At 40.3% G+C, this 12,029-nt stretch overlaps 1 protein-coding gene across 1 annotated transcript; it reads right to left on the bottom strand.

Moving 5' to 3' along the window:
- Nucleotides 1-5,034: 5,034 nt before the first annotated feature.
- LOC132376341 (cleavage stimulation factor subunit 2-like) lies at nucleotides 5,035-6,661 on the bottom strand. The gene is given in 3 exon segments (XM_059942012.1): nucleotides 5,035-5,306; nucleotides 5,309-6,343; nucleotides 6,346-6,661. Coding segments are annotated over 3 exon segments (1,623 nt in total).
- Nucleotides 6,662-12,029: the final 5,368 nt, after the last annotated feature.

Raw genomic sequence — 12,029 nt, 5'->3', positions numbered from 1 at the left:
GAAAAAGAAAGGGACTGAGAAAATATTTGAAGAGATTATAGTTGAAAACTTCCCTAATATGGGAAAGGAAATTGTTAATCAAGCCCAGTAAGCACAGAGAGTCTCATACAGGATAAATCCAAGGAGAAACATGCCAAGACACATATTAATCAAACTATCAAAAATTAAAACCAAAGAAAAAATATTAAAAGCAACAAGGGAAAAACAACAAATAACATACAAGGGGATCCCCATAAGGTTAACAGCTGATCTTTCAGCAGAAACTCTGCAAGCCAGAAGGGAGTGGCAGGACATAGTTAAAGTGATGAAGGGGAAAAACCTACAACCAAGACTACTCTACCCAGCAAGGATCTCATTCAGATTTGATGGAGAAATTAAAACCTTTACAGACAAGCAAAAGCTCAGATAATTCAGCACCACCAAACCAGCTTTACAACAAATGCTAAAGGAACTTCTCTAGGCAGGAAGCACAAGAGAAGGAAAAGACCTACAATAACAAACCCAAAACAATTAAGAAAATGGTAATAGGAACATACATATCAATAATTACCTTAAATGTAAATGGATTAAATGCTCCAACCAAAAGACATAGACTGGCTGAATGGATACAAAAACAAGACCTGTATATATGCTGTCTACAAGAGACCCACTTCAGACCTAGGGACACATACAGACTGAAAGTGAGGGGATGGAAAAAGATATTCCATGCAAATGGAAATCAAAAAAAGCTGGAGTAGCAATTCTCATATCAGACAAAATAGACTTTAAAACAAAGACTATTACAAGAGAGAAGGAAGGCCACTACATATGATAAAGGGATCAATCCAAGAAGAAGATATAACAATTGTAAATATTTATGCACCCGACATAGGAGCACCGCAATACATAAGGCAAATGCTAACAGCCATAAAAGGGGAAATCGACAGTAACACAATCATAGTAAGGGACTTTAAGATCCCACTTTCACCAATGGACAGATCACCCAAAATGAAAATAAATAAGGAAGCACAAGCTTTAAATGATACATTAAACAAGATAGACTTAATTGACATTTATAGGACAGTACACCCAAAAACAACAGAATACACTTTCTTCTCAAGGGCTCATGGAACATTCTCCAGGATAGATCATATCTTGGGTCACAAATCAAGCCTTGGTAAATTTAAGAAAATTGAAATCGTATCAAGTATCTTTTGCGACCACAATGCTATGAGACTAGATATCAATTACAGGAAAAAATCTGTAAAAAACACAAACACATGGAGGCTAAACAACACACTACTTAATAACCAACAGATCACTGAAGAAATCAAAGAGGAAATCAAAAATACCTGGAAACAAATGGCAATGGAAACATGACGACCCAAAACCTATGGGATGCAGCAAAAGCAGTTCTAAGAGGGAAGTTTATAGCAATACAATCCTACCTTAAGAAACAAGAAACATCTCAAATAAACAACCTAACCTTACACCTAAAGCAATTAGAGAAAGAAGAACCTAAAAACCCCAAAGTTAGCAGAAGGAAAGAATTCATAAAGATCAGATCAGAAATAAATGAAAAAGAAATGAAGGAAACAATAACAAAGATCAATAAAACTAAAAGCTGGTTCTTTGAGAAGATAAAGAAAATTGATAAACCATTAGCCAGACTCATAAAGAAAAAAAGGGAGAAGACTCAAATCAATAGAATTAGAAATGAAAAAGGAGAAGTAACAACTGACACTGCAGAAATACAAAGGATCATGAGAGATTACTAAAAGCAACTAAAAGGCAATAAAATGGACAACCTGGAAGAAATGGACAAATTCTTAGAAATGCACAACCTTCTGAGACTGAACCAGGAAGAAAGAAAATATGAACAGACCAATCACAAGCACTGAAATTGAAACTGTGATTAAAAATCTTCCAACAAAAGCCCAGAACCAGATGGCTTCACAGGTGAATTCTATCAAACATTTAGAGAATAGCTAAAACCTATCTTTCTCAAACTCTTCCACAGTATAGCAGAGGCAGGAACACTCCCAAACTCATTCTACGCAGCCACCATCACCCTGATACCAAAACCAGACAAAGATGTCACAAAGAAAGAAAACTACAGACCAATATCACTGATGAACATAGATGCAAAATTCCTCAACAAAATACTAGCAAACAGAATCCAACAGCACATTAAAAGGATCATACATTATGATCAAGTGGGGTTTATCCCAGGAATGCAAGGATTCTTCAATATACGCAAATCAATCAACGTGATACACCATATTAACAAATTGAAGGAGAAAAACCATATGATCATCTCAATAGATGCAGAGAAAGCTTTCGACAAAACTCAACACCCATTTATGATAAAAACCCTCCAGAAAGTAGGCAAAGAGGGAACTTCCTTCAACATAATAAAGGCCATATATGAGAAACCCATAGCCAACATCATTCTCAATGGTGAAAAACTGAAACTGTTTCCTCTATGATCAGGAACAAGACAAGGTTTTCCACTCTCACCAGTATTATTCAACATAGTTTTGGAAGTTTTAGCCATAGCAGTCAGAGAAGAAAATGAAATAAAAGGAATCCAAACCAGAAAAGAAGAAGTAAAACTGTCACTGTTTGCAGATGACATGTAACTATACACAGAGAATCCTAAGGATCCTACCAGAAAACTACTAGAGCTAATCAATGAATTTGGTAAAGTAGCAGGATACAAAATTAATGCACAGAAATCTCTTGCATTTCTATACACGAATGATATAAAATCTGAAAGTGAAATTAAGAAAACCCTCCCATTTACCATTGCAACAAAAAGAATAAAATATCTAGGAATAAACCTATCTAAGGAGACAAAAGACCTGTATGCAATAATTATAAGACACTGATGAAAGAAATTAAAGATGATACAAATAGATGGAGAGCTATACCATGTTCTTGGATTGGAAGAATCAACATTGTGAAAATGACTATACTTCCCAAAGCGATCTACAGATTCAATGCAATCCCTATCAAACTACCACTGGCATTTTTCACAGAACTAGAACAAAAAATTGCACAATTTGTATGGAAACACAAAAGACCGCGAATAGCAAAAGCAATCTTGAGAAAGAAAAACGGAGCTGGAGGAATCAGGCTCCCTGACTTCAGACTACACTACAAAGCTACAGTAATCAAGACAGTATGGTACTGGCACAAAAACAGAAATATAGATCAGTGGAACAGGATAGAAAGCCCAGAGATAAACCCACACACATATGGTCACCTTATCTTTGATAAAGGAGGCAAGAATGTACAGTGGAGAAAAGACAGCCTCTTCAATAAGTGGTGCTGGGAAAACTGGACAGCTACAGGTAAAAGAATGAAATTAGAACACTCCCTAACACCATACACAAAAATAAACTCAAAGTGGATTAAAGACCTAAATGTAAGGCCAGACACTATCATAACTGTTAGAGGAAAACATAGGCAGAACACTCTATGACATAAATCACAGCAAGATCCTTTTTGACCCAGCTCCTACAGAAATGGAAATAAAAACAAAAATTAACAAATGGGACCTAATGAAACTTAAAAGCTTTTGCACAGCAAAGGAAACCATAAACAAGACGAAAAGACAACCCTCTGAATGGGAGAAAATATTTGCAAATGAAGCAACTGACAAAGGATTAATCTCCAAAATTTACAAGCAGCTCGTGCAGCTCAATATCAAGAAAACAAACAACCCAATCCAAAAATGGGTGGAAGATCTAAATAGACATGTCTCTGAAGAAGTTATACAGCTTACCAACAAACACATGAAAGAGTGCTCAACATCATTAATCATTAGAGAAATGCAAATCAAAACTACAATGAGATATCATCTCACACTGGTCAGAATGGCCATCATCAAAAAATCTAGAAACAATAAATGCTGGAGAGGGTGTGGAGAAAAGGGAACCCTCTTGCACTGTTGGTGGGAATGTAAATTGATACAGCCACTATGGAGAACAGTATGGAGGTTCCTTAAAAAACTACAAATAGAACTACCATACGACCCAGCAATCCCACTACTGGGCATATATCCTGAGAAAACCATAATTCTAAACAGTCATGTACCAAAATGTTCATTGCAGCTCTATTTACCATAGCCAGAACATGGAAGCAACCCAAGTGTCCATCAACAGATGAATGGATAAAGAAGATGTGGCACATATATACAATGGAATATTACTCAGACATAAAAAGAAACAAAACTGAGTTATTTGTAGTGAGGTGGATGGACCTAGAGTTGTCATACAGAGTGAAGTAAGTCAGAAAGAGAAAAACAAATACCTTATGCTAACACATATATATGGAATCTAAAAAAAAAAAAAAAAAGAAAATGGTCATGAAGAAGCTAGGGGCAAGACGGGAATAAAGACGCAGACCTACTAGGGAATGGACTTGAGGATATGGGGAGGGGGAAGGGTAAGCTGGGACAAAGTGAGAGAGTGACATGGACATATATACACTACCAAATGTAAAACAGATAGCTAGTGGGAAGGAGCTGCATAGCACAGGGAGATCACCTCGGTGCTTTGTGACCATCTAGAGGGGTGGGATAGGGAGGGTGGGAGGGAGGGAGATGCAAGAGGGAAGAGATATGGGGATATATGTATATGTATAACAGATTCACTTTGTTATAAAGCAGAAAGTAACACACCATTGTAAAGCAATTATACTCCAATAAAGACGTTAAAAAAAAAAAAAAGTACAATACTGCAGTAAGGGTAGAAAACACGTGTAAGGTTTCACCCTTGGTGTTCAGCCTTCTAAAAGGAAAAAGGTCATGTATATCAATCTGCAGTATATTAAAATTGTGTTCAAAGTTTATTTCAAGTCACAGAAAACATATAAACTAAGACAACAGAATGAACTGATTTTGTTCTGAGAGAAGGTGATGGGAGTCCCCCACCTGGCACCAATTTGAGTCATTCAAAGGGAAGGATGCAGAAATCATCTTTTCGCAACACTTCAACCAAGTTATGGAATTAATTTCCAGATTTGTCGCCAGGTAGTTTTGAAAATATTTTAAGGCGCTCCAGTAGACATCTGTATTTGTTCCTTTAAGATCAGGATACTCTGCCTCTGCTCAGGAGGAAGCTTGGCGATCTGGTCTGCAGTTAGTTGAGGAACCTGCATGATCAAAGCAGCCTTCTCATGGTCCTGTGTTGTGACTTGGTTCTGGCCAGGACTAAAGCCACCAGGCTGGCCTCCACCCTGAATGCTCACTCCTTGCATGACTGGGACACGTCTGGATCCCAGGGGGCCAACTGCCCCCATGTTAATTGGACTGGGACCTGGATTCCACTAGGTATAGGGCCTCTAGGGCCTGGGACTGGGCCCCTTGTATCCATGCTACTGGCCTCAGTCCCTCTGATTTCCACTGCACGGGCCTCCATGGCTCGTGCCTCCATACCTCGTGCATCTATGCCTCGGGGATCTCTTCCACCTCTGCCATCCAATGGTGTACCCCTCTGATCTAGCATGGGTCCTCTTGGCTCTGCCGTTAGAGGTCTGGGCTCAGCTAATGGCCCTCCCCTCATCTCATGTGGGGGTGGGCCGCGGCTATCAGGGCCAGGGACATGGTGCATGGGCAGACCCTGATAAGGTGGTCCCAGGTAACCTCTAGGCTCTACCTCTCCAGTTACAGAAAGGAAAGTGCCTCTGCGTGGGTCATTTGGAGCGTTTCCCAACAGACCTCGAGGAGTTGGGACGTTGGCAGGCAAGGGCCCACGCTGCACAGCTGCTCTGGGGTCTTGCATCGGCACTTGTTCCCACTCCATGGACACTGGTCCACTCCCTGGCATTCCAACCTGGGCCTGCATTCCTCCTCCAGGCGCTAAGGAACCGGGGCCAGGTCCTGTTACGGTCGTTGGTATCTGCCCTGGTGCTGCAACTCCAGCCTGCAGAGAAGCTTGCATCAGAGGAGGTGCGCCATTGACATGCATTCCACTCAAAGACTGGGCCTGAGGGGCCTGAGGATTCTGTTGGTTTATTGACACATTGGATCCTGAGCCAGGTCCAGCGCTGTGGACTGTCTGAGGGTTGCCTGCAATCAGTGTCGGGATATTTGTCTGGCGATGCAGAATTTTCAAGGCAATTTCTGGATACACAGTTCTCATCACAACCTGGGCTTGTAGCAAAGCATAAGCCAGTTGAGGGTTCTGAAGCAACATGTTCCGTGCTTCCTGAGGACTATTCTGGACACAAAGCTTCATTTGTTTCATCAGCTCAAACATCTGCTCTGGTGGAAGGCTGGCAACTGCTTTGCTAATGGTCTCAGGGGCATCCTCAGGACTGATGGTCTCTCCGTAAGGTGACTCAGTGACAGGGGCACAGTGCCAAGGCTCTTCAGCTCTTCTTTGTTCTCTTTGCTGGCAGCATTGTCCACTCGAAGTGCTCTCCCACTGAATTCACACCCATTTAGGTTTCGCATGGCACTAAGTGCTGTCTCCTGGTCTTGGTATTCACAGAAGCCAGAACCTTTTGGCTTTCCTGTCTCCCTGTCATATACCAACCTGAAACTAACAACAGGTCCAACCTCAGAAAAGATGTCCTTTAATTGCTGTTCAGTAGCCTCATATGGAATGTTCCCCACAAACACCGAATGTAGAGGACAATCCACCGCAGGGTCTCTCACAGTCAAATCCACCATCGCTCTCTATCCATTCCTCTTTGAAGGTTTGCCACTACTTTGGAATTGTGCCTTGCAGGCAGGACCTGAGTCCACGCCTTTCCTGGACCCCCAGAACTGTCTCTGTCTCCTCTCCACATTCTCCATCACTTCATTATTATTATTATTTTGTTAAGCTGGAAGCAGTGAAAGGGGGACCTGACAATTGCCTGCTTTCTCCACTTGCTCTGTCTATACCTGGGAGTCCCATTCTTTATTTCCCTCTCCAAACTTTCTCCATTCAACTTAGTGTTTAGGCCTTTGGGGAAAAACCCACAATGGCTGATGCTCTACTCCTGCTTCACACCTGGCCTCAACTCTTCCCTGAGGCAATGAAGTTTGGGCCAACTGCCTTCCTGAATGGGATAAAATGAAGGGTAGGGAAAATATAGGAGAAAATATAAGCTAATATCTCAAAATAGGCTCAAAACCAACAAATATTTAGGAAGTATGAGAATCGTCTTAAGTCTGAAGGGGCATGGGAGTGGGATGGAAGGTGCCGACCCAGTAAAAGAAATTGTCCCCATCCCTAAGAGCTCACAATTTATTAATAACTGGAATAAAAGAAAAACAAAACTAATATGTATGAAACTGTCAGAGAACAACAATGCCAAACTGTGCAATAGGAAATCAGAGAGGAGAGAACTTAGAAAGAGCTGAAGTAACAGTAATATCAAAGTATTTTAATAATATCTACTGCCAAATTAATTAGATATTACCAACACAGTTCAAAAATATATACTAAGCATCTACTGTGTACCAAGCGGACTACTAAGCACCAGGAACACATAGGGAGCAAATTTTATCCTCCAAGTCAGGGGTGGGAGCTGAAGATGGGGAGGAGAGAAGGAAGAGACATTGGAAAATACTTTTTAAAGGATGTAATTTTGAGCTGGGTATTAAAGAGCAGAATTTTGCAGTGGAGTTATAATTAGAGAAAACACTGTGTGCAAAGGCAATGATAGAACTGATCCAGTTTTGAGCTCTTCCTTTCCCCTCAAGCTTGGGGGTGAGTCTTGCTGGGAAAAAAGAAACAGCACAAATAGAGGAAAGGGATTTTTTTCATCAAATACACCTTGGTTAGAGGTTTCCTCATGGAACATGAAGGCGTGGGAAGGGGCTAGTTCAGATTCCCTTATATAGATTGAGGATGAGAGTTGAAACAGAAACCATAGCTTACAAAATGGTCTGCACTATGACTAGTAAAACAGATAAATGACTTAAGGTCAAAATTGTATATCTCTTTGTTTAAATGCATATGTTCCAAGATAGAACCATAGAGTGATGTAACAATAACTCCGAAAAGGTCGTATGTTCTAAAACTGAGACCACTGACTGTTCCAGCAACTTGCCTGGTTTACAGATTCTGAATAATCCATGCCAAGACCATCTTGTGACTAATTCCAGCCCCCAGGTCCTACAAAAACCTTACCCTAAGCTCCCCAACTTTGGACTCACTCCATGGTTTGTACTGTATTTGACTCACTCTTCTGCTTTGTATTGTCTTTTGCTGCAGGCTAAATCAACCTTTTTTTTTTTTTCCTTTTACTACAGGTGTGTGCCAGTGGTCTCTGGATGATATTTTAACAAATCAAGGTCCTATCAAGATTTGTCAGAGACTCTTGCTGCTGTAGAGCTGGACTCTTACAGATAGCCATACCTGGGAGCCCTAATTCTCCACCCCCTAAAAGCCACTCTGCCTGTCCTGACAAACCGAGTCTCTCTACCAATGTGAGCTCCAAGTCTTTTGTTGAGCCCTTCAGCATTGGTTTTATTTTGTTTGTCTTATGGATATAATCTCCCAGGACTTTTTGGTGATTTGATCATATTTGCACTCCTTCTCCAAGTTCTGCCAAGTATAATCAATCCTTTTATACAACTCTTCCTCCCGTCTGAGGTCTGTGTATTGGCAATTCTGTGGAACATCTAAGAGATTCAGAGGGCAGGAGATGGGCTTAGGTCCAACAAATTTGCACTGTGGTTTGGCAACTGGTGATCAGCTATCACAGTTTCCTGGGAATTTTTTTGACCTTTTTGGGGAGCTGAATATTTTTTGAATCATTTGACAAGGCAGGTCCTGTGTAGCAGAACCTAATACTCTGGCAATCATACGTATTTTGCCTGCAACATGGACAAACCCTAAGACAAGGATCATTACTCAAATTTGAAACATATTTCATATGTCCCATAATCAATCTGGATTTCTCTCTCTGGGGAAAGCCAGCTGCCATGTCATGAAGACACTCAAGCAGCCCTGTGGAGGCCCATGCAGTGAGGAACTGAGACCTCCTGCCAACAGCTGACATTAACTTGCCAGTCATAGGAGTGGCCACCTTGGAAGTGGATCCTCCAGTCAAGCCTTTAGATTACTATAGCCTTAGCTGACATCTTGACTGCAACCTCATGAGAGATACCAACCAGAACATCCTGGCCAAGCCACTCCCAAATTCTTGACCCACAGAACTCTGTGCTAAAGGAAATACATGTTTGTTTGTTTTAAGTCCTTAAGTTTGGGGCAATGTGTTTTATAGCAATAGATAACTAATATAATAGATAACTAATATCAAGACAGACCATGAATACAATAGATAGCTAATTTCAAATGGCCTTTTCGTTTAATTTGGACACGGATGGGTTATCTTTGCCAGTGTCTGTAAGATTAGTCCCACATCTGCTAATTGTCAAGGGCAATGGTTTTAGAAGTCCCATGACCATTAGACAGGAGTGTCTACTAACAATTCAGACTCGTGAACCAGCAAAAAACTAAAGTACTGCTCTTTACTGAGATTTTGTACTATTCCTTCCAGAAGACTCAATTTCTGATTATCACCGGGGGCTTTAGGTAATTATAAGGAAGAAGCAGGAATCCCTGTGGATGATAAGTATGGTAGTTGACCTTTAAGATGGCTCCTAATGATCTCTGATTCCCGGTAATCATGTCATTATGTAATTTTTTCCCTTTGAGCACAGACTGTATCTAGTGACTTGCTTCTAAGTTATAAACTATAACAAAAGAGATGGGATACTGTTTCCAAGCTTAGGATACAAAAGCACATGGCTCCCATCTTACTTGCCTCTCTCACTCTCTTACTGGCTTATGCAGAGGGAAGCCAGCTGCTTTGTTGTAAGCTGCCCAATAGAGAGGCCCACTTAGCAAGGAAAGGATGTCTCTGGCCAAGAGCCAGCAAGTCTAACAGTCCACAAGGAGCTGAATTCCGCCAGTGAGTGAACTCAGAGGGGATCCTCCCCCAGTTGGGGGCTCCAGTCAACACCTTGATCGTAGCCCTGTGACAGGCCTTCAGCCAGAAGTATCCAGCAAAGCCATGCTCAGATTCCTGAACCACAGAAACTATGAGATAATAAATGTTTGTTGTTTTAAGCCAGTAAGTTTGGGGATAACTTGTTCATAGCCATAGATAATGGATAGATAAAATAAGATTAAATTATTCTGGTTAATTTTTACAATAAAAATTATTATATGATTTATATAATTATGTTATATATTATTATATAACAATATTAGAAAGGAGGTTTTTCTCTTCTATTGAAGTTTTATACATAATCAGTTTTATAGGAATTTGGTCACTGATTATCCTGGGAGTAAGGATATATTATGGACAGTGAAGACACTGGCAAATCATTAATTTAACTCATAAAGTGTATTATAAATGTCACTAGTTGACAAGGACATTTAAAACTCTAGAAAAAAAGTATTTTTCTCTCTCATTACCCTACTGACAATTATTATACTAGTCCTTGTGCATGAGCATGAGTATATCTCTTTCAAACATGGATCATATTTACAGCAACACATTTTACTTAAACATAATCCAGAATGCTAAACTTCGTTTGATTTGTCAAGTTTCTGTTTCTTTTATCATACGTTTGATTGATACGAGGACTCTTGCAATCATTTTGTAATCATTAAAATTTGGAGAATTCCAAACAAATCTAATTTTTATCTTTCATTTTATAAGGCAGAAGAGCAAATATGTATATATAGGCATCATTGACCATTTTATTCTTTGGAGTTCAAATTTGGCAAAGACAAAATCAAGAACAGCTGTTATTCAAAAAGTAAGATGTCTTATAAGGAGTTACCTCTGAAAAAGGCACAGGGCTCAGTTTGCTTTCAAAGAGATTCTTTCAATATTTAAGAAATACATTTATGTTATTTATTCTCTTGGGGAACATAGCAAAAGAGGGATTATGCTTCCCTGTGTAAATTTATGTAGTTAGAATAACTCTGAGAGCAAACTGGGCAGAATGAATGAGTAGTAGGATGGCAGCAGAAATGAAAGGTCCAGAGGGCAGAGCCAGAGAATCTCTCAGTGCAATAGAATGAAGAGAGACCTCTGGAAAATTTTTACTCGAGGATCCAAACTCTGATCAATATCTGCTCGGAGAAGCATTTTGTGCCTGATGAACATAGTCATTGGCAATTGAACCAGTCCTGATGCCCCTGAAAATTAAATGTATACTCTTTCCACCTGAGACTCATCTGTGTTTCCATCTGTATTTTTTTAAATCAGATGTTAAATTCTGGCATCAAGTATAGAATCTGACTGTCTAGCTCTTTATTACAGAACAAAATAAAGGGAGAGATTTCCCTCGTAGTCATCTTTTCTTATCTCATAGCTACTCCTTTGGGTTGAGACCACTGACAGACAGTTGATGTTTCCATGGAAACCAGCTAAATAGCAAGGTAGCGATGTAAGGGTTTCCTTTAGAAAACAATCAGCTACCACACCTTGGCCTGTGCTTTTAAACAATTCCTAGTCTCTGCACCTGTCAGGACAGAGCTAAAATAGCAAATACACACAAGAACTGAACACCAGAGAGAGGGGGTAGGGTTTAGAGAGCACATGAATAATCATTTCAGAGGATTGCTAGGTACTGGGAGAGCAGATTCTGAGAGACTAACACTGTGGGAAAATAAAAGGCTATTTCTGGTTCTGTTTGGTTTTTAATATCTAATTGTCAACATCCAGCTGACTTGGAAAAAATTCACAAGAAATGATGCATATCAGGTACCAAATGCTATTACACACCTAAAACTCAGCTGTGGTCTTTCCCTTCAAAATTCTCTTTCTTCCTGCCCCTAAAACCCCAAGAGGCAAGGAATCCAGGCTTCTAGACACTGCTGGATGAGTCAAGGTACCACAGCCCAGACAAGCTAAGCACTGGCTCTGTCACACACGGATGCAAAGGCATTCAAGAAACCACAGCCCTCTGTTTTCGTGGCTCCTGCCTTCTTAATCAAATCAACACAGAGTACGCAGAGTTCACCCACACCACCAACAAACCCCGTGAAAACACCTTGGGCCAACAGAAGTGTCCATCCAACTGT

Source organism: Balaenoptera ricei, chromosome 12 (assembly GCF_028023285.1).
Source record: "Balaenoptera ricei isolate mBalRic1 chromosome 12, mBalRic1.hap2, whole genome shotgun sequence".
NCBI classification, from domain to species: domain Eukaryota; kingdom Metazoa; phylum Chordata; class Mammalia; order Artiodactyla; family Balaenopteridae; genus Balaenoptera; species Balaenoptera ricei.
Note: the sequence above shows the minus strand (reverse complement) of the source record. Positions and strands in the feature narration are given on the sequence as shown.